The sequence below is a fragment of the Mobula birostris genome, chromosome 23, assembly GCF_030028105.1.
Source record: "Mobula birostris isolate sMobBir1 chromosome 23, sMobBir1.hap1, whole genome shotgun sequence".
In the NCBI taxonomy this organism is placed as follows: domain Eukaryota; kingdom Metazoa; phylum Chordata; class Chondrichthyes; order Myliobatiformes; family Myliobatidae; genus Mobula; species Mobula birostris.
The window spans coordinates 51,487,209-51,508,767 of NC_092392.1; the positions used below are offsets into that span (position 1 = coordinate 51,487,209).

The 21,559-nt window shown below is 38.5% G+C and overlaps 1 protein-coding gene across 9 annotated transcripts in view; it reads left to right on the plus strand.

The window, feature by feature from the left end:
* Positions 1-20,973, plus strand: part of aebp2 (AE binding protein 2) — an 81,643-nt gene extending 60,670 nt beyond the window's left edge. For 2 of the 9 annotated variants that reach the window (XR_011882971.1, XR_011882973.1), the window contains 2 exons: positions 1,241-1,368; positions 7,969-8,057. Coding sequence is in view for 5 of the 9 variants with exons in the window: in XM_072241713.1 (XP_072097814.1) it covers positions 7,969-8,082; positions 13,034-13,179; positions 16,868-16,926 (319 nt within the window). In the remaining 4 variants the exon portion in view is untranslated. Of the gene's footprint in view, positions 1-1,240; positions 1,369-6,312; positions 6,747-7,968; positions 8,083-9,435; positions 9,493-13,033; positions 13,180-16,867; positions 16,958-19,591 lie in introns of those variants that run through there. The other 7 variants (XR_011882972.1, XM_072241702.1, XM_072241705.1 and 4 more) reach the window with 7 other exon arrangements.
* Positions 20,974-21,559: the final 586 nt, after the last annotated feature.

Sequence of the window (21,559 nt, forward strand, 5' to 3'; positions counted from 1 at the left end):
GAATTTACCTTTCTCAGTTTCAGTATTTTGGTTGCTTCTGTGCTGCAGTTGTTGGAAAATTCAGAGTAAAATAGTTTATTATTTCTAGCTAGTTTATCCTAACATAAGAGTCACAAGATATCCACATAGTTCCTTGTCTGCTTTTCATATGCTGCTGCTCATATGTTAACTGTCATTGAAAAGTGACCTTTCATATTATTTGATTCATTTCAAGATGAGGCAACATTGCCATTTGTCCTCAATCCAACTTCATCTATGTTTTACTAGTTTGCACTGAGATTCTACAGCTAAAATGTTATGAGCTGGTGATGGTGGGAACTCTATAACCCTGTTCCTTGGAGATCACCTTCCTGCTTACTAATACCTCTGAGCTTTGAATATGAAATTACGATTAAAATATTGATATTTGCCCTGCTATAAATCTGTGCACTGATTTGCTGTGATGGTAGCTTTCTGAAAACGCTCAAGATGGGTAGCATCTATGGAGAGGCAAAAGTTTCAAGTCATTGACTTTTCATCAAAACTATAAAGTTTTGCAGATAAGCTTTGAAATGCAGCGAAAGTGGCAAAGGGAGAACAGGATGAAAGAGAAGAACAATGCAGGATAGAATGGCGGGAAGATTAATGTAACAAAAGGATGGCGCAAGACGAAAGGTTGAACAAGTACAGAAACAAAGGCATAGTGGAAGCAGTGTAAATGGTGACAAAAGGCTTCTCTGAAACTGAACTCAACATAAGTGGAAGGTTGCAATGTGTCAGTTGAAAGATGAGGTGCTGTTCAACGAGCTTGCATTGTACAGGATCTGCGGGAAGCTGAGGCAAGAGGTCAGCGTGCAAGAGGGACAGAGAATTAGTCATTTCAATTCTCTGTTCACTCCCATTCTGTCCTTGGGAACCCCCCCCATTTTGCTCAAATAAAGTTTGGCATAAGCTCAAGAAACAGCATATTATCTTATTTTCAGCACATTACAACCTTACAGATTTGTCGTTGAGTTCAATTTCAGATTATTCTTCCCATTTACCTCTTTCCTAGACTGATGCTTGTTTCTATACATTGCTATTTTCTTTCGTTTTGTGCTATTTTCCTTGTCATTTAATCTCTCCCTTGAGCTATCCTATCACTAATCTTCTCTATTACCCCTTGCCCCTTTCTCTGCATCTCAAATCATGTACATCTGTTTCTCCAGTTTTGGTGAAGGGTCATTGACCTGAAAATTTAACTCTGTTTCTCTCTCCACAGATGCGTTTGACCTGTTGAGTATTTCTGTCATCAGCAGTATTTTGCTTTCGTATTCTTTTTTTCTGAAAGATGCTAACAAACATATTTGGAACATAGAAGATGAAACACTGAATTCTAGGCTCCAGAAGGTAATTAAGTGGATCAACACCACTTTTCTCATCAGTTGCATCGCAGATATTCTCCCAGAGTTTTTCCTTCTGATTTCTTTGTTTGAATAATTGCTAACACTGCCTTTAGTTTGATACTGCTCTAACACTTTAATAAAAGAGCATATTGTTCTGGTTCCCTTAAGGAATTTTCTGGATAAGAGGTTACTTTTTTTGTGCTTCCTTGTGATGATTTGAAAACCACCCATTTTCCTGATGTTTTGCCAGTCCATTGAAAGAAATTAAAACAACATCTTGGCAGCATGCATGTATTGAGTGATTGGTTGTGGAAGTAATAATATAACAACTGATAGCAGGAATGAATTTGGTAAATGTGCAAGACATTGCTGAATATTGTCATGCATTTGAAGATGATTTTTATATTTAAATGATTTCAAATGACAGCTTTGGGAAGGAAAATTCACATTTTTTGACAGAAATGCAGAAATATGTTTGGAAAGTAAAGGGATTTGATACTGCATGTGTTTGAGACTTTTATATGAAGTATTATTGCACATTGTACTGTTGTTCTGCATTTTGAAAAGATTAATAAGGTCATACATGACTTGGAAAAAGTCTGAATGGAGAGAAAACATAAACTTCAGGAATTCCAAATACCAAATTGGTAGAAGCAGTGATGCAAGTTAATAAAGCCAAGAAGTATGTATTTTTTTTAATGTTTGAATTCCTTTCCAGTGGTCTAGAACTGGGGGGAAAAAGCCAATTTATTAAACTGTGGGTAGATTGCATTTACGATACGATACTGCAGTCCGATTCTTTGTATAAAAGACAGAATGCAAAGATATTCAGTTATATTAGAGCATAGGTCAGACTAAATGTGAATTGTTAACTGGCACGGAGCTTTTGAAAAGTCAAGAAGTGGTCAGTGAGAAACATCCTCCGGGCTCCCCTCCCCTCTTCTCTTTCTCCCCAGGCTTCCTGTCCCATGATCCTCTCCCTTCTCCAGCCTGGTATCCCTTTTGCCAACCAACTTTCTAGCTCTTAGGTCCACCACTCCCCTCCTGTCTTCTATAATTTCGGATCTCCCCCTCCCCCTCCCACTTTCAAATCTCTTACTATCTCTTCTTTCAGTTAGTCCTGATGAAGAGTCCCGGCCCGAAATGTCGACTGTACCTCTTCCTATAGATGCTGCCTGACCTGCTGTGTTCACCAGTGTTTTTTGTGTGTGTTGCTTGAATTTCCACCATCTGCAGATGTCCTCGAGTCAGAAACACTGCAGGTCAAGTAGCATCTGTGGGAAAAATCTTCAACCCAAAATGTTCAACTTGCATGCTTCGATTGTTTGCTGTTTTCATTTGTGATTTCTAGCATCTGCAGTTCTTTGATCTTATTTGAAAGACTGAGAAGTGAGATGGTACTATGCTAGGGGTAATGTAGAATTTTTACTTTTGCAGTAAAAAGCAACAGTATACCAGAAATTTTATGCACTAATAAATTCAGTAAGTGGTTCAGAATATACTTTGAGTTTCAGCAAAGTTGTTAAGGTTACTGGCTAAAGTGTATTTATGGAAGAGTGAGATATTGCATCAGAGAGTGGGGACAACTATTATGATTTGTTTGAGCCAGTACTTATTTGACACACCAGCACAAGTCTACTGTTTGGATGGGCCATTTCTCTGTAATAAATAGTTAAATTTAGTTGTTTTTCCAGAAACAACAACAGTTCTCTCACTGTTAGTATAGAAAGCCAGTGCATGTACAGGAGTGTAAAAAGTGTACAGTTGGAAAATCCAGAGTAGTTCTTGTGGTGGCATAAACTTTGATCTAGATACTTAGTGAAATTGCTTAGTGAAGACCAAGAATGGAAAATTGTGAGAAAATCAATCCCACCATCCTTATTTGCTTTCTCCTTGTAGGGTGTGACAGGTCTCAGACATGAGGACACAATGATAGAATAGAATAGATCTTTTTTGTTGTTGCTCAAGACAATGAGATTGCAGTGCTGCTCCAGTCTGTGTAAAACAGATATTTGCAATGCATGCAGTATGGCTTAATTAAAGAAAAATTATGCAGTAGTCCATAACACACCAAGCCCATTATTCAACTGCATAACAGCCCCTGGGAAGAAGCAGTTTCTCAGTCTCACTGTCTTGATGTTTCTGTATCTCTTACCAGATGGCAGAAGATTAAACAGACAGTGTCTGAGATGGGATGGGTCTTTAATGATGTCACAAGCGTACCGTAGGCGTTGGGAGCTGTGGATTGTCTCCAGGTCCAATCATTGAGCCCTAATGATGTGCTGAGTTGTACTAATTACCCACTGGAGAGCTTTGTGATTTGTATTGCTGCAGCTAGAATACCACGAGGTCATTCCATATGCCGGTATGCTCTTTATTGCTTATCAATAAATGTTGGCCAGCAATTTCTGGGGTAGATTAGCTCTCCTTAAGTGCATCGAGTAATATAGTCACTATTGTGCCTTCTGTACTATCGAGGTGTGTTGACGGACTGAGAGGTCCTCGGTGAAGTTCATCCCTCAAACCTTGAGACTGGAGACGCTTCTTCATTTATTAATAGTGGAGCTTACCTTCCTGAAGTCAATTATCATTTCTTTTGTTGTCTTGATGTAGAGTGACGGTTGTGGTTCCTATATCAATCGGACCGTTTTTTAGCGCCTCCTCTCAGTATGCAGATTCATTATTGTTTGTGATTAGGCCAGTTACAGTTGTATCACCTGCAAGTTTGATAACTCATAGGTGAAGAGTAGAGAAGTGAGCTCAGTACACACCCCTGCAGGGCACTGTGTTCAGGGTTAGAGGAGTTGATAGTACCATCTACGCACAATTAGTGAGGAGGTCCAAGATCCAATTATAGGTTGAAGATTGTGGAGCTTGAGAGTCAGCTTGTTAAAGGCTGAGCTCTAATCAATGAAAAGCATCCTGATGTAGGTGTCTTGGTGCTCCAGGTGTTCCAAGACAGTATGAAGGGTGGTAGAAATAGCTTCAGTTTAAATATTTGTCTTGTAGGCAAACTGGTGCGGGTCCAAGGTAGCCGGGATTACATCCCTGATGTGGGACATGACCAATCTTTCCAAGCACTTGGCAACTATGGGGGAGTGAATGCCATCGGTCTGCAGTCATTAAGGCATGTTTCAGCTGACATTTTAGGGACTGGTATGATGGTTGTTGCTTTGACTCATGCCAGAACCATAGGCTGAGGCAGCAAGAAGTTCCAGATACCTGTCAATTTCCACCGGCTGGTCAGCACAGTCCTTGTGGAACCATCTGGGTACACCATCTGGTCCCACTACTCTGCGTATGTTGACATTATGGAGTATACGCCTCATTTCATGTATGTTCAATGTCAGCGCTTTCCTTCTGTCCAATGTTAAGACCCTCATCACTGGTTCCTTATTGTCCATATGAAAGCGAATAAAGAAGTTTAACCTTTCTGCTAGTTTGGCATCACTATACGCAGGAGAGTTTTCCTTTGTAATCTGAGATGGATCTGATGCCTTCTCAAACGCGTCGGGGATCGGTGGCGTTATAGAAGTCTCAATCTGTACTTTATGTCCAGGATTTGATCTGACCTCACTGTACACTTTGGCATCACTAGATCTGTAAGCAGCATCACAAGCTTCAAGCAGGTTTGTGTCTGTTTGATCCTCCATGACTTCTGGTTCAGGAATACTCGGATGTTTTTGGTGGTGATGATATTCTATGCAGAATTTGACGTAGTGCCTAACTGTGGTTGTGTGTTCCTCTAAAAATCAATGCCTGAGTCCTGTGTAGCTGATGTGCTAACAGACTCCCATCAGTGCTCTAAAAACAATCTTTAAGACTGGTGGTGGTTTCCTCAGGCTGCACTATCATTGGTTTCTCCTTCCTTATTTAGGATCAGATGTAAAGACAATCCCAGGTGAGGGCATGGGAAGGCCCGATAGGCACCAGTGTGTATTGGTCGTTGTAGGATGGAATTTGGGAAATACTGTTTTAAGGTTGACCTGATTAATAAAGGCACCATCTGGGTGAGCAGCCGTTTGTTTAACAATAGCATTATGCAGTTGATGCTAACTTGGTGCTGGCCCGCTGAGGTATGCAAACTGCTGTAACATAAGCAACAGTGGTTCTCCTGGTAGATGAAAGGGTCTGCACTTTCATCATTTGGTATTCCAGATTGAGTCAGCAGTAACTTTCGATAAAGATGCATTCCATTTTCCGTTCATGCAAAGGTGACAAGGAAAGGATGGAAGGAAATGCCTGTCCATGAGCATCACTGGTTTCCTGGAGCAATAGGCTAGCTAGTTAATGTTACAAATTTACCAATGATCTTGTATTAATTACTTTTGAAGGGTGCGCATTTGGAGAACTGCTTAACGCGTTCCGAACCATAGCCTGAACATCTCCACTTTTTGTATCTTGAGCAGTTTCCTGCTCTTCACTGGACTGTCTAGAAGCACAGTACTGCAGTTGCTCAAACTGCATTATAATGTGGTGTAAGAACAAGGCTTGTCATCCCCCCCCCCCCCACATGCCAAAGAAACCAATTTTTATTATTTTATTTATTTATTTAGAGGTACAGCGTTGAATCGCCCCTTCTGTCCCTTCAAGCTGCAGTGCCCAGCACCCCCCTCCCCTTCCCGATATAACCCTAGCCTAATCATGGGACAAGTTGCAATAACCAATTTAACCTACTAACAGGTACAGCTTCCAACTTGGGAGGAAACCTGACCATCCAGAGAAAATCTACGCATACCAAGGGGAAAAAATACAAACTCCTTACAGGTGACACTGGAATTGAACTTCAAACTCTGCCCTGAGCTGTAATAGCATTGCGTTAGCCACTATGCTCCATGGTGCTCACAGTGCTGTGGTCTGCTTTTCCACTCTTCATCTCTGCCAGTACCACTCTTATGGCATCTTGCTCTACAAATGCATGTAATGAAACATCTTTTACTTTGTCCAGGAACCCAACCACTTTCAGGTGAAAGGACAGTTTAGGTGTTGTAGAAGAAGAAGAAGAAGAAGAAGAAGAAGAAGCCTACTGCGAATAATGCTTAATATGTTCTATTTCACATTGAGGAAACCACGTGCAGATGCAGGATTACTTTACAGATCATCTCCATTCAGTTTGGAAGGATGATCAGCTTCCAGTTGTCTGTGGTTTTAGATGTCCATCACCCTCAACTCAGACCCCTCACTTTGGTTGTGTATGCTCTTCCAGTGAAAATCAATACACGCAAGTTCAATGAAAATTACTTAACCACTTTCATTTGTGCCGCCACATGAACACCTGTGTTGCAGGAAGGACTACAGAGACATCAAGTGGCAGAATAAGGATACAGCCCATATGCCAGATCTAAAAGTTATAGTACACTGTAGTTGAAGCTACTGATCTGGGTGTGTGAATTATTGTATTTTCTGGGGGGTGGGGAGTGTTTTCCTTAACTGTTTAACTTTTTTAAAAAATAAATTGTAGCTGCTTTTCATCCCTGTTCTTACCACCGATCACAATCCATTTCCCACTTTATCCATCATTGATTTATTGAGAACTGAATCAGTGACTGGATGTTAATCTTTCTTTTGTCCTCTGCCAGAAGTGGGCAAACTTCTTTTAAGTACACTGTACATGCTACTTTTAAGTTGAAATCTTATCATTAGTGTTTGTGATGCTGAAACAAATTCATAACAGTGAGGGATCAAAATAGTTTAACCACTGTTTTCTGTAAAGGCCCAAGTTTAAATACTTTGAGCTGAATCTCCTTTTCAAGTCATTAAATCTGTGCCTTTAAGTTTGGATGTAGTAAACCAAGCTATTATTTTAATCTACCCCAATTTCCAATCAAGTGGTTAATATTTAAAACATCATTTAAAAACCAGAGTTCCATACAGTCACCAGAATATAACGCACTGTTTACTTTCAATTACAAAATCAGATTTTTAAAACTTTGTATTGCTTTCACAACAAGCACTACAACTTTAAACCTTGTTTTAATCTTGTCTCTGAAATGCCTTTGCTAAATTAATTTTTCCCAGTCAATAAATGTGAGGGGAATGTTTAAACTCTATTTATTCTCCAGAATTCATGGTTAGCCCTCACAAGTATGGTGATGTCCTCTTCTATCTTGAAACCACTTCCTTTGACTCTGAGTGGCTGGTCTGTGGAAATTACCAGAAAGGTAATAATTAGAGTCAAGAAGCCCTTTCAGCCCATCTATGTTGGTGCTGGGGGAACTCAACAGGTCCGAAAACATCCGTGGGCACCAAAGGGTGGTTAACATTTCTAGTCAATACCATGCGCATCAGGACCCTATTTTGTGGTTGTGAACAGTTCCCACAAGGCTGACTTTAAACATTAAATTTTTGCTTAACACTAACCTTGCATGATTTCGAAACACTGCTGAATAGCTGCAAACATTATGGTTAAGTTTGATGGAAAGATGGAAACCCTCAAAACAAATAACATAATGGAGGTCTTAGGCTGAGGTAATTCGCCAGCAGAACTGATGTCTGATAATGCAACTGAGGTATATTACTATGCATTTAGGCAAAGCTAATGTGTTGTGTAGTAATATGTTTTGTAGCAATTTGTTTTGTAGTAATTGTTTGATTTCTTTTACAGTTTGCCTGATGTATGGGTGAATGAAAATGACAGATCTCAACTAAGGACAAAAACAGTTCATTTATCAAAATTACCACAGGATGCTGCTTTACTACTTGACCCAAACATATACCGGTACGGTTGAAATAACTTAAGCTATGCATCTAATTCATTGTACCTTGTATAGTAAACTTGTGTTCTTGGTGCAAAATGTGCCAATGTATGTATTGCCTGAGGGAACAGTAGTTCAGATAAACATCCCAATTTTCCGTTTCAAATTACTGTCTCCCCATCTCTTCTGGTATGAGCAGTTTGTTTTGGATCATTTTCTAAAACCTGTAATCTGTTTTCCTGGGTAAAATGTGAGTACTTCATGAGAATTCATTCAATTTGCCTTAAGGGCACCTAAGCAAATTTGTTTTCCATTTTCATAATCAGTGAAGATGATGTGGAGATACCATAATGAGTTTGAATGGACTAAAATCACCCTGATTTCAAGATGTATCATATTTGTATCCAGCGGAACATGCATTTCCTGTTTTGAAATGGGGTGGCAATTTGATTTTCTTTGAAATGTGAGAGGATAAGGCAATGTGAAGCATTTTTCAATGAAGCTTCCCATTCTGATATTTTAGATTGCAGTTTTTTTTTGTTGGCTAAATTTAGCTGGAAAAAGTGCTGAATGACCAAGTCAAGCAGATTAAAAATGAGGATTTCAAACATTTGGGAACAACAAGTGCCCCAATTTAAGGTAGCAATTAATAAGATAAACTTCCACTAATCACTTCACTGATTTAAAATTTGATTTAAATTGCACCTGCTGCCATATCCAGCAGCCTCCAAGCCCCATGGACTCCCCTCCTTTTTCATAACTTATCCTTAATATTTATGATTACTTATCCTAAACCTACAGTGTCTCAATTGCTCCTCCTGTCTTCTCCACCACCCTTTTACAAACTGCATTGAAGTTTTCTGCATTCTTTCCACAATCCAGTGTGTTTTTTTACACACATTTCTGCAATATCACCTACAATTTTCATCAATGTCCACGTGAAATTTATTTTGTGAAGCTGAAATAGTAACTGGCTGCTATTATATATTGGGGTAGTGAATATAGGTGTTTGAATATTGTCTACAGGCATTTAATATTTGAGTAGGGAACTTTGGAGGATTTGCACTTAAAGGAATGAGCAATTTTAAATGCTGCTCACAGCTTTTTGGACCTCTTTTACCATTTAAGTATATTTAGTTTATAAATTCTAGAATTCATGCAGATTGAAATTGGAAGATTTGAGAATGTAACCACTATTTTCTGCAGTTATGATCAAAAATGCACCAGTCAGCTGTCTTGTAGCTGGCACACCTTGCCATTGTTATACTCAGCATTTTAGCTTTCATTTCAAAAGAATTTCTTAAGTAAACTGACTATCATTCTTCTGGAGTAAAGACACCAAATTTTAAAATTTGCGATACATTTTTACCCCACAGAAATGAGAGTAAAGCAACGAGACTGAGTGGAAGCATCTTTTATATGGACTTTTGAAGGCAAGCCCAAAATTTATTGACATGAATTTATTGGTAGGCTGCCACCATGAAGTAAAGGGGCAGTCACAGGGCTGCTGGATAAGAAACTAGAGAACTTCAATGCAGCAGTAATAAAATAAAAGTAATAACCTATGAGGTGCTGTATTATTTCTTGGAGAAAGATGGGTGGTGTCCTCTCATTTAAATAGTTAGTGGTCATCCTTTTTTCGTGTTTATAGCAAAGCTTTGGTTCATTGCTGTAATATTTGAGAAATGTGCTGTGGCCAGAGTGCCAGCAATAGAGGGAGTGAATACCTCTTATGTAAAAGGAGTGCCAGTCAAGCCGACTACTTTGTCCAGGATGGGTCAAAACATGGTGTTGGAATAGCACTATTTGTCTAGACAAGGAGAGTGTATTCCATAACACTCCTATCCGGTACCTTTTAAATAATGGAAAGTTGTTACAGAGTTGTTTTGTAAGTTGATCAGAGCATACTTGGCCTTCAGTCTGAAAAACAAAAGACTCGGCAGTGGAAAGAGAAACAGTTAGTTTCACGGAAGTGACCATTTATCTGACTTGGGAATGAGAGAAAGGTTTTAAATAGCAATGAGGATGAGAGATGGATAGATTTGAAGGAATATACCTGCTTGGTTGCTGTGGGGATAAGCCTTTGGTGAGCCCATTTGGTTTTCAGGTTAGTGAGAGGCCAAGGAAAAGGTCTGAGTCGGATGTAAAACTGCCTTTGTAGCTGCAGTTTGTCCTGTTAAAGTTGCTGATTGGTGCTGAGTCTCCCAGGTTGTTGTGAATTTTGCTAGGGGATATCATAGTTAACTAATGGTTTGATAAATTCTTTAAAAATTGTTTATTTTGATTTGATTTGTAGCATCCCAAGACTAGTTGTGGGTAATATAATGCTTCATAGGCCATAGTGATGCAGTATGTGAAGTTCTGTAGAGAACAGTACTCTTTATGGGGCTTGGTAGGATGGATGAGCATTTGATGTTTCGCCTGACTGCCATGTTTGGAACCAGCCTCATCCACATACATATGCACATGGATGAAAAAGTTGCCCCTCAGGCCCTTTTAAAATTTTCCACTCTTACTTTAAAACTATGCCCTCTAGTTTTTTTTTGATCCTACTCTCGGGGAGGGGGCAGGGGGGAATTCAAGCATTCTCCCTTTGTCTGTCCCTCATTATTTTATGAACTACTAAGGTCAAAATATTAAATATAGCTTAAAGCACAAGAAAATAATTTTGGAATTTGCAAGTGAACAAAGTATTGGTAAGTTTTAGTCAATGTCAATGAACCCATTAAAGTGAATGCTGTCTCACTATTTGGGTCATCCATCTTTTGCCATATAGTGGCAGGATCTAGAACCTTTAACTCAGCAGTTTATCTTTCACTTGGATGGGTCCTTCAAGTGGAGAAGAATAATCTGCAGTCCATCTGATTTCTGAGGAACTGCTGACCAGAGAAGCTGCATTTGTACTGCCTATAACCACCTGGCATGAATTATTGAAAGAAGTAAACAGATGATATTACATCCTTAAGATGCCTAGCACCTTGGTTAAATACTCCTTGTCCATGCAAATAAACTACCAACAGAAAATGGTAAAGTCGCATTTAATATGACAATCTGCAGTGTGGTAAAAAAATAATTATAAATGATCTTCTGTCATGAATTTTCACTTTGTCAGATACACTAATGACATTGTGAGGCTCAGGTACATAACATTATTGGAGGTTATTATTAAATATTGCACTGGGTAGTTGGTACAATTACAAGTTTTTGGAATGCTGCCTTCTGGGTGCAGATTCTTGATCTTTTTGATCATTTAAAGTTCAAAGGGTAAATTTGAAGCACAGTGGAGGTAGAGAGGAGTAGCTCATTGTTGCCATTTTTATTTTACGGTCTGTTGAAGCACAAAGTAATGGAATTATGCAGTTTTCAAAGTATTTGGGGGGGGGTTATAAGCAGATCCTAATGTATATTTCATGTCCTTCAACTGCTAACTTTACCATTCCGAGAAGTAAACATGTTTTACCAATGCCAATTGTTGAATGATTTAAGTTGGCTCTGTGGAGTAGTCCTGGTAATGTTCTCCAATTTCTTCTGTGCTACATTAATGCTGCTGAGCTCATCAATTTCATCAACTTTGTCTCCAACTTCCACCCTGATCTTATATTCTCGTGCGCTCTCTCTTTCCCTCCTCCCCCCCCCCCCCCCCCATAAACTACAGATTTCCACGGCTAATTTGACTATACCTCTTCCCACCGGAAATCCTTTAAAAATGCTATTCCCCTTTCTCAGTTCCTTCATTGTAGCTGCATCTGTTCCCAGGACGAGGCTTTTGCTTCTAGGTCATAAGAGCCGTCCTCCTTCAAAGAACCGAGTTTTCTTTTCTCCACTATTGTTGTTGCCCTCACCCCCATTCCTCTATCTCGCAGACATCCTTGCTCACCCCATCTTTAATATCACCGGCATATGCCATGAAATTTGTTAGTGCAACAGTACAAAGCAATACATGATATCGGGAAAAAAAATAGATCAATTGCAGTAAGTATGTATTTATATTAAATAATTAAATTTAAAATGGTGTGTTACGTGCCCCGTAACTGGGTTGCCAAACCAGCAGAAATGGACCACTTAGTTGGAGTCTGGATTACTGGAACTAAGAAAGTTTTATTAAAGAAATAAGTAACACAGTACTCTAATAGTAAGGATATAAATGCAACAGGTTAGCAATGAATAAACACACATGTACACAGAACTAGGATAGTAGGATCAATCAAGCTCTGTCGCAGTCTAGGGGTATAATGATCGGTCTCAAGTGACACGGAGTTCACTTCAGTTTCAGTTCGCAGTAATCGCCGTCGTGCCGTTAGAGAGAGAGAGAGAGCGAATGCGAATATTCAAATGGGATTCAACAGACCTTTGATATTCCTCGCAGTTAGCTTTCGGCGCGAGCCCTTTTTAATGTCTTCTGAGGTCACCGACTGTGACCCCTCCGTTCCGGATACAATCGTTCTTCTGCGGTGAACCCGGCACCCAGGCAAGGGTGGACATACACACCAGGTTCCCACCGACCATACCGTCTCACCCTGTGCGTCTTTGGTTGGTCCCGCGACCAGACCTCCAAAACTCCCACCAACTTGTGGGGGCACACTGCACTTTCAGGGTCTCGTGGTGTCGTGGTGTGTCTCCTGCCTTAGCGAACCTGTTCCTTTTATCCCTCTGCTGGGGTATCGCCTGTCCATCAAACTTCAAATAGTTCAGGTTAAAAGCAACCGGTCTCTGACAATACTCGGAACTGTGTCTCCTTTTCGTTAATCCCTCTTGTCTCTCTCTTATTAGCATTTTGAATGTTTCCCCCATTTGTCTCTCGCTTATCTCTCTTATTGGCATCTTCTGATAACTTGGTCACAGGTGCAAAATCAGAAATAGTGTTAAAACAATAGCGAGGTAGTTTTCATGGGTTCAATGTCAATTTAGGAATCGGATGGCAGAGGGGAAGAACCTAACACATCTTTACCTCCTCCCCACCCCCACTCTCTGCAGGATAGATCCCTCAGTGATTCCCTTGTCCATTCGTCTCTCCCCACTAATCTCCCTCCTGGCAGATATCCCTGCAAGCCACAGAGGTACTATACCTGTCCATTCACCACCTTCTTCACCTCCATTCAGGGACCAAGCAGACCTTCCAGGTGAGGTAACACTTCATCTGTTGGGGTTGTTTATTGTATCCAGTGCTCGTGGTGCGACCTCTATATTGGTGATAGATGACATAAATTGGGGGATCGTTTTGTCAAGAACTTCCCATCTTCCAAAAGAGGAATTGCCCAGTGGCCTTGTCGGTCCATGGCCTCCTCTTCTGCCATGATAAGGCCACTCTCATTTGTGTAAGGGACTTGTTGGGTATCACCTATATTAAAAAAAAAAGTGACTAGTTCTGGAGTCATGCTTGGATATCAAATCTGCAATCTGAAAACATGCTCATGGCTGAAATTGCTTGGTAGAAATAAGATTGGGCGGTGTTGGCATGGTGTATTTTGTGAAATATGGTAAGTGCTTATGGCCAAATGCAGGCCGAGTTGATTTGTGACTGAATTGTTTATGGCAATTTAAATCTGATCTTTGATCTTGTCCATTCTACAGAGAGTAATGCTTAACTTTTGCAGGAAGTAAGAATGAGACCTGCACTGGTGTGATGCACTTTGGGGTTTCCCTTTGGTTGATTCTGAGATTATAATATGTGGGAAAGAATGCTTCCCTGAGAAACCAAATCCTTCACTGAGCCTTAGGATGTGGCAAACCAAGCAAGCACTTGTAATATTTGAGCAAAATTCAGATGGTCATCTGAAAACATGGTTTTTGTTTTGCTAGACGGGTGTCAATAAAACCGTACTGTCACATCTCATGTTTTCTTTAGTTTGAGCACGCTAGTAAATTAAACTGTCGAGTTTCCAAAATCATAAACTAATGCATGGGTACAAGCAGAATGGAAAATGGTAGGTAGAGAATGTAATTTTATTTATTTACTGAGTTGCACCTGCAAAACATTTTTACATTTTAAAAAACTGACATTGTGTCATAAATAGAAAATACTTTTAAAAAAATTAACAAAAGACAGTGCTTACAAATAAGAAACTAGTAAAGAAAAAGAAAGCTGGCTGACATGGTAAATATTTTGTCACCCTAATACAGGGAAAGATATTGTCAAGTTGGAAAGGGTACAGAACAGATTTTTCTCCGGGTTTGGGAGTCCAAACCTAGAGGGTGCAGACACAAGATAGAACGGGCAGATTTAAAAGACACGCGAAGCATCTTCTTTTACACAGGTGGTAGTGAGGATCTGGAAGGAAGGAATAGAGGAAGTGGTTGAAGTGGATACAGATATAAAATTTAAGAGGCATTTGTTTAGGTACCTGGAGGTGAATGTCTTGAGTCCCAAACACAGGCAACAGCAGGAAAGATGCTGTGGTTGGCGTGGATCAGTTTGGCTGAAGAGCCTCTTTTTTCCTTTTTTTATTGCTTTCTTGTATTTACGAAGAGAAAACATTCCAGAAGAGTCTGTAAAGATGGCTCTTCAACTTGCTTCAGTGCTAGAATGCTCATCCACTGGCCAGTTGTTGATAACTCGTTGATCTTTCTCCCCACATTGTTTTTCTCTTGATAGCCTGACTGGCAAAGTGCATACATTTGCCAACCCTACGATATCTGATAACCTGAATTAGTTCATTTCAAGGTTAGTGTCTTGGAACTAACTCGCAAAGATGACCTTTTGGAATGGGGGAATGGAACAATAGAAATCGGGATGCTGCATAGGAGATGTGTTTCTTCCTAGTTGGTGCTTGGGTTTTCTTACAGGCCTGGAATCCATTACTGGAAATTGTAATAATTTGTCTTGTATGAATATCCTGATGGATTGTGGTTGAAATTTGGATTTGGCCAACTGAGTGTTTCCTCAACATTGAATCTAAATGCAGTGGATTCAGGTCCACTTTCAGAGACTTGAGTACAAACAATCCAGGTTAGAAATCAAATGCACTTATGAAGTGCTTCACAGGCAGAGGTGCCATCTTTAAGTAATAGATCTGTTTCATCTGATGGTACAAACAAGGAGAAATGCCTCAGCGATTTTTGTTATCCTGAGAAACATTTATCGAAAATCAACATCACTATAATAAATCTGTTTGTGAAAACATTCTTGTTTACAGACCTTGTTCTGCACTTGTATTGCAAAATTCTTTGGGAACCCTTGGGTTGGAGAGATCTGAAATTAGGCTAAGTAGTTGAGTATTTTCAAGTCTGAGGTTGATAGATTTCTATAAGCTTGTTTGATTGGCAATTGAGAGCAGCTTGGCTGGTGGATCAGCTGTGATCTTGTTGGCTGTAATGGCAATTTTGTAAATGTTTGGAAATAATGTGCAGTGGCTCATATTCCATTTCTAGTCTGCTCCATGAGTTTTTTTTTTAAAGCAAAGATGGAGAGAAAAAATACATTCATGTATCCATTATTTCAGGAAAGTGGGAGGCATGCTTTTTAAAAAAAAAAAAAAAAAAGTTAGGCTGGTATTATTAAGCTGTGCAGAAAGCACTTTCCTGAGCATTCTGAAAGTGTAGAATGTTCAGGGTACATTGAACAAGGTACAGAATGTTCTGGGGTATAGATGAAATTTGCCTTTTAAACTTTCTTTTTTTTAAAAAAAACTTAGTCTGTCTACAAATGCTGATATTATGATCCTTGTATCATTGTTTTTACTATCCCAATTCTTGTGCCTGTTTATAAAAAAAATCCGCTGATGCACCCCTGGGCATGTATTACATGCTTAAGCCAGTCGTGATGCCATGGTGCTTGTTACTTTTGCACCTCCTAACTCTTCAGCTGGTTGTGCTGAATGAATTCGACAGTGTACCCACTTTGCTTCCCAAATTTCATTGAATTTTGCTAATTATACTGGAGAGTATTCAAAGATATGTGAATTTAAGATGTGCAATCAATGTATAATTATGCTCACTTATTGCACTCTTTATCTTAAACATTTCAGCTCCAAAAATCCCTTGACATTACATCTCTTTTTACAATTTAAGTTTGACTTGCAGGAGGTAAACTTAAGTTATTGACCAAGGTGTTACATTGAAACTGAGCTAATCAAATTTTCACTAATTTTTGTTAACCTTCGAGTAGTAGAAGCATGTTTTTTCTTCCCATCCTTCCCATATTTCCGTTATGTTTTAATGTTTTGCTTGTAAACCTTTTACTGCTAATTAAATGCAAAATCAAGTTTTTTTTTTTGCTTCCTACTCGAAGAACTCTCCCAAAGACTGGTTTTCATTGATTATAATGCAAAGATGTTTTGTATCAGTGACACAATCACCCAACATTGATCTGGAAGCACTGCAAAACAGACTTCTGAAAGATGAGCATCCTGGGCAATATAGTGCTCCTAGCATTTCTACTTGCTGTGTATGTAGAAGTTCATCGTGAGCAGGGCATGTCACTTTAATAGCATCAATCTTACCTGTCTCCTGCTTCACCCTTGCAATAGATAGGAGCATTCATTGTTTTATTTTAATTATAGTTTCTGTGCACTTAAAATGCTGCATTTGTGCTTGATAGAAATGCTTTTGAGTTTTCTTAAAGCTTTTTATCAATAGTTACCTAAATTTGTCTTAAAAGACTTTTTAAGAATAATGCTACATTAGATTACGTAACCTTGAGATTTATTAAATGATATATATTGGCATCCTTTTAAGAGCCTGTCTTTTCAGTGGGTCACAAATAGAATGAGGTCTTAATCACTGCAAATCAAATAGTACAATTTTGTGCTGCAGCAGTGTATTGTACTTCTGAATAATTCGGCTTTGAGCTGTTTTTACTTGTGCTGACAGGCCGACTGGCTTCCTACAACATTATGAACATGGCTCCATGGTTGACACATGACAACTAAACTTCATATAAGTCTAGAAGAAGCAGCACAGGTAGGGCTAAAATAAAACTCGATCTGCATTCTACTAGTATTGTTACAAGTGTACCCAAAAGGCAGGTCACATTTTTTTACAGAGAAGTTCTGTTTTTAATCCTTAAAGTAGAAGTATTTTACAAAATTCCGTGTGTCACATACAGCCTTCAATGAATCGTAATATATATTTATCTATCCTTTGTTTGAATTTTCCATTTGACCCCTTTGCCACCTATAAATCAAAGTACAGGAAAATAACATAGTTTCAACAACATCAAAGAAAAAAAATTTCAAAATGGACCCAAGCCACATCAACTTTGAGATTTTGGATTGCATTTATTGTTTTGCATAATGAAAACTTGTAAGGCAGCCTATTTAATTATTTTAAAAATAACAATTTTGTATTTATTACTTGCAATTGAATAGCTCTTAGTGAAATAAATTCAAGGAAGGGAATACAAGGCATATAAAAGCTGATCCTAGGCTCTTTTTTTGTTCATTGTTGAGGCTTAAAAAGTCTGTCATGCTGATGTACTGATTTGAAATCATTGATTGTGTTTTTGCTGTTTGTACTAAAAGGGCAGAATGATAATTCTTTTAGACTATGGCAAATATGTTCTTTATCAGGCGACCTACCTTTTTTTTTGCATTGCTTAGCAAAAGCTTGTTCTATAATACTCTTCTCCCTCTGCTAGAATCCTGTCTTGCAGAAACACCAGAAAATTACAATACTGCAAGGTGAACCATGATCTTGATGGTGGCATTCTTTTCCTAATACTGCCCCTTCCAAACTTCAAGTAGCAAGGTTTTGGTTTTGCCAATTTTACCTTTCCTTTTCTGTACCTGGTCCCCTTTGGAGGTCTAAAGATTTCAACGTCAGTTGACACAAATGTCAAATGTATAGTGGTTGGATACAGAAAATATCTGCGAGGCAAATCAAATCTAAATTTAAATCTTATTAGGAAGCTGAAATGTTAAAGAAAATGTATTTTGCTTGATTCAAGGTACTGGTCAGGTACTGTCATGATTAATTATGAGACATTGGAATGAAAATATGGTTAGAATGCAATACAGATTCAAAATGCTCAAAGTATTACAGGTGCTAGAAATTTGAAATTCTGACAGGGATCCTCAGCAAGGCAGTCAGTGTCTCTGAAGGGAGAAACAGTGAACATTTTCAGACTGATCGCCTTTTTCAGTACCTGTGAAAGATCATTGGCTTAAAATGGTAGCTCTCTTTCTCCAGGAAAGCTGTTTGACTTGTGAGTATTTTGTTCTTTTGTGTGTTTTACTTTCACTAGAATTGTACCAAGGTTAGTAAGAGTAGTTCATGAGGAGAGGTTTCCAAAACACAAAGCTTTTTATTTCTTGATTGTTCCCCCCCACCCCAGTTTGGTGTTTTGAAATGAATTGATAATTGGTGAATAAGTTTTGCTGACTGAAGAAGTTGTTTTTGTTAAGGAAACATCAGGGCCAGGCCATTCAGGAGAGAATTTAGGAAACTTCCTCAAAACAAAAGTAGATGTCTTTACGTTCACTTTAGTTTAAAACCATAGTTTTTGCTGGAATATGCTTCATGTATGGAGCAAAGCAGGTAGATGGAGTTAAGTATGGTCATGGTCTCTTTGAAGAATATAGCAAGTGTAAGGGAACGAGTCTTCCTCTGAAAGGTTTAGAAGTTGTTAAATTCAAGGATGTAATTTCTGCCCCCCACCCCCCACCCCCCACCCAACTGGGAACAATTTTGAATTTGATCAAGATCAGCACAAATAGTGTGCTTTGGCCAGACAATCATATCCCGTTTTCTAAAATTTTTCATAAGAGAACAGCTAGTCTTTTTATGTTCTTGTCAGATCTCTTTTCCTCGAAGAAAATAAATAACTTTCCTCAGAAGAGACCACTACAATATGGTTCGATATTTCTGGTATTGCATTTTGTTAATTAAAGGCTATTCATTATGAGCAGGAAACTGACTATTTTGGAGTCGGATGCACACTTGTACATTTTGGAAAGCGTGAGAAACCCAGTAGTGACGTGGTCACTTTTGGCTTTTTCTGGGAGGGGTTTTGGGGGAAAGTGGATGGAAATTTTAAGTAGTAAATATTCTTCCTGCATTTCTTTTCACCATTATTTTGCACATTTCCCCCTTGATTTCTACTTTAAGATTTGTGACACTACAACATGACGAACAAAATCCAACTTTTTGTTTTGTTACTGATCCGCAGATGTTTATGGCATAGATGAACATTTGAGGTTTTTTGTCTTTGCTGACCTTTTACTGGAGAAATCCAGTACATTGCTTTGCTCCTTCCTGAAAACAGTATCTTCGTGATTCAGGTGTTTAAGCACTATATTTTTAAATGAATGCAATTATCAGCAACTTTGTAGCAAAGCAGTCTATTGATAAAGGCAGAAGTGTGCATCAGTAATCAGTTTTAAGTATGGGAACAGTTTATCTAATAGTGTGTGTGTGTGTGTATGTGTGTGTATAAAAGAAAACAACACACTGGCAGGTATTAAATAATTTAAAATCAATTAAAAGTTCAATTATTTTCTGTTCCTGCAATAAGTGACTTTTTTCTTCTGCAGTTCTTTACTTTTTAAAATAACTTTTTTTTCCCCCCTCCTATTCGCCCCACAACCCCTCCCACAGGACGATGCCACAGAAGAGGCTGAAAAGGAGGTAAGATCAGATCCAGGAACCAAAATGGTGTTCAATTTAGCCGCCAAGACTGGGATAGAATATTGCACATTAGAATCAGTTGTTCCCCCAGTCTTAACTCGTTATTGTACTAAAAGCAGATTTTGGGAGAATGGATCTGAAGCTTCAGTTGGGTTGGCACTCCACCCTTTTCGACGATACAATGGAAAAAAACTACAGGGAATGCTTGACATCTATTGGGAGAAAGAGCAATGAGGAACTTTCTCCAGAGGCTTGTTTGCTCACTGCTTCAGGCTTCTTAAGCTCAATTCAGGATTTCAATTTTCACAAGGGTTTCCAAACAAAAAACATGTAGCTCTTTGTTGAAATGCAGAGAATTATTTTCCCTGGTTGTTATGTATGGAGAAATGCCTCAATGTAACTGGACGCACTGTATTGTTTTTGTTCTTTAATTTGTATCTTTCAAACAGCTTGATGGTAAAAGGACACAAGTTTAAGATACGTGAACATTTAAACTTGAAATCAGTCTTTAAAAATGGAACTGATCTCGGACATTGAAAGTGGATTACTTTCTACCACCAATTTAGGATGCCAATTTTCTGGGGGAGTAAAGGCTGGAATGTTTTAATTCAATGCACCAAAGCTTGCTGCATAGAAGATCTTAGAGTCGAAATTAACCAACTGTTTGCATAGTTGTTAATCTTCATGCTTATGTATACACATCAAAAGAGCCTGTATTTTTACTTGTATGAAAATGAGATTTCTAGAATATTCTGTAACATCCTAGACATAGTTTCAGAAGGCGTAAAGAGTTGCATATAGTTAATAGTAAATTGCCTGTAAATATTTCTGCAGATTTGTAATATATTTTTATACTTTAAAATGTACTGTAGATTTTAATTTTGGTTTATCTTTTAGGAGCATGGAAGCAAATTTTGAAATGTATATATTATGGTAGAACAAATGTTGAAGGATAATGTAATTCACTTGAACTGGCAGAATACCTGTTAACAAACCTTCCTTGGATCCCAGAAAAAATAGCACCTTTCCTAATTATAAGTATAAAGGGACGTTTGCAGTTTGCTGCAAATGTCTAATACTACTGCTCATGTCTTAAAGTTTTGTTCAGGATATAATCAACATGACTTGGATTTTGTCCTTAAACTGTACAGAAGGCTGGTTTTCATTGACAAATGCAGGCTTCTTTAAAAAGGCCTTCTGTAAAGGATCCTTGTTTCATTCAGTTGTAAGCCCTTCATGTAACGTATCTTCACCCGAGCACTTCATCTGTATCCACTGCTTTGTTCTGCGTCTAAATCAATGCCACTGCTTTATCAGCTATTTTTTTTTATATAATAAAGTACCAACTGGAAGGTTTTGTATTTCCTGTTATCTTTAGTTGATGTGTACTTGTGTAATTTGAATCAAATAGTTACACTATTAAGTGAAAGCTGGTCAATTACAAACAGTTGGAATGCACTTTATCCAATGACAGAGGAAGCTCTTAAACTGAGTTGGCCAATTTATGCTGTAGAATGTAGATTGTATTAAGCCAAGGTGATCTCCCTCTACATTACATGGGAGTCTTTCTTGTATCCCCACCTATCTCACCTAATCTTTCAGTACAACTTATGTAAGAAAGGAGTAAGTACCTAAATTCTCTTCAAATGAATCAGTTACTTGCTACAAATTTTTCATTAAATGGTTCAAAGAATGAAGGTTTTTAAAAATTAATATTTTAAGTTTCTTTTACTTATCACATGCATTGAAATATTCAGTGAATTGTGTTTGCAGTAACAACCAACACGACCTGAGGATATGCTGTGGTGGCAGCCCGTGATCTTTAATCATACTATGACCCTTTCAGCATTTTCATTTAGTATAAAAACAGACTTTATCAATTTCAAAGACTAATGCCAGAAGAAAGCTTTGAGAATCATTTATATGTCAACTAAAACA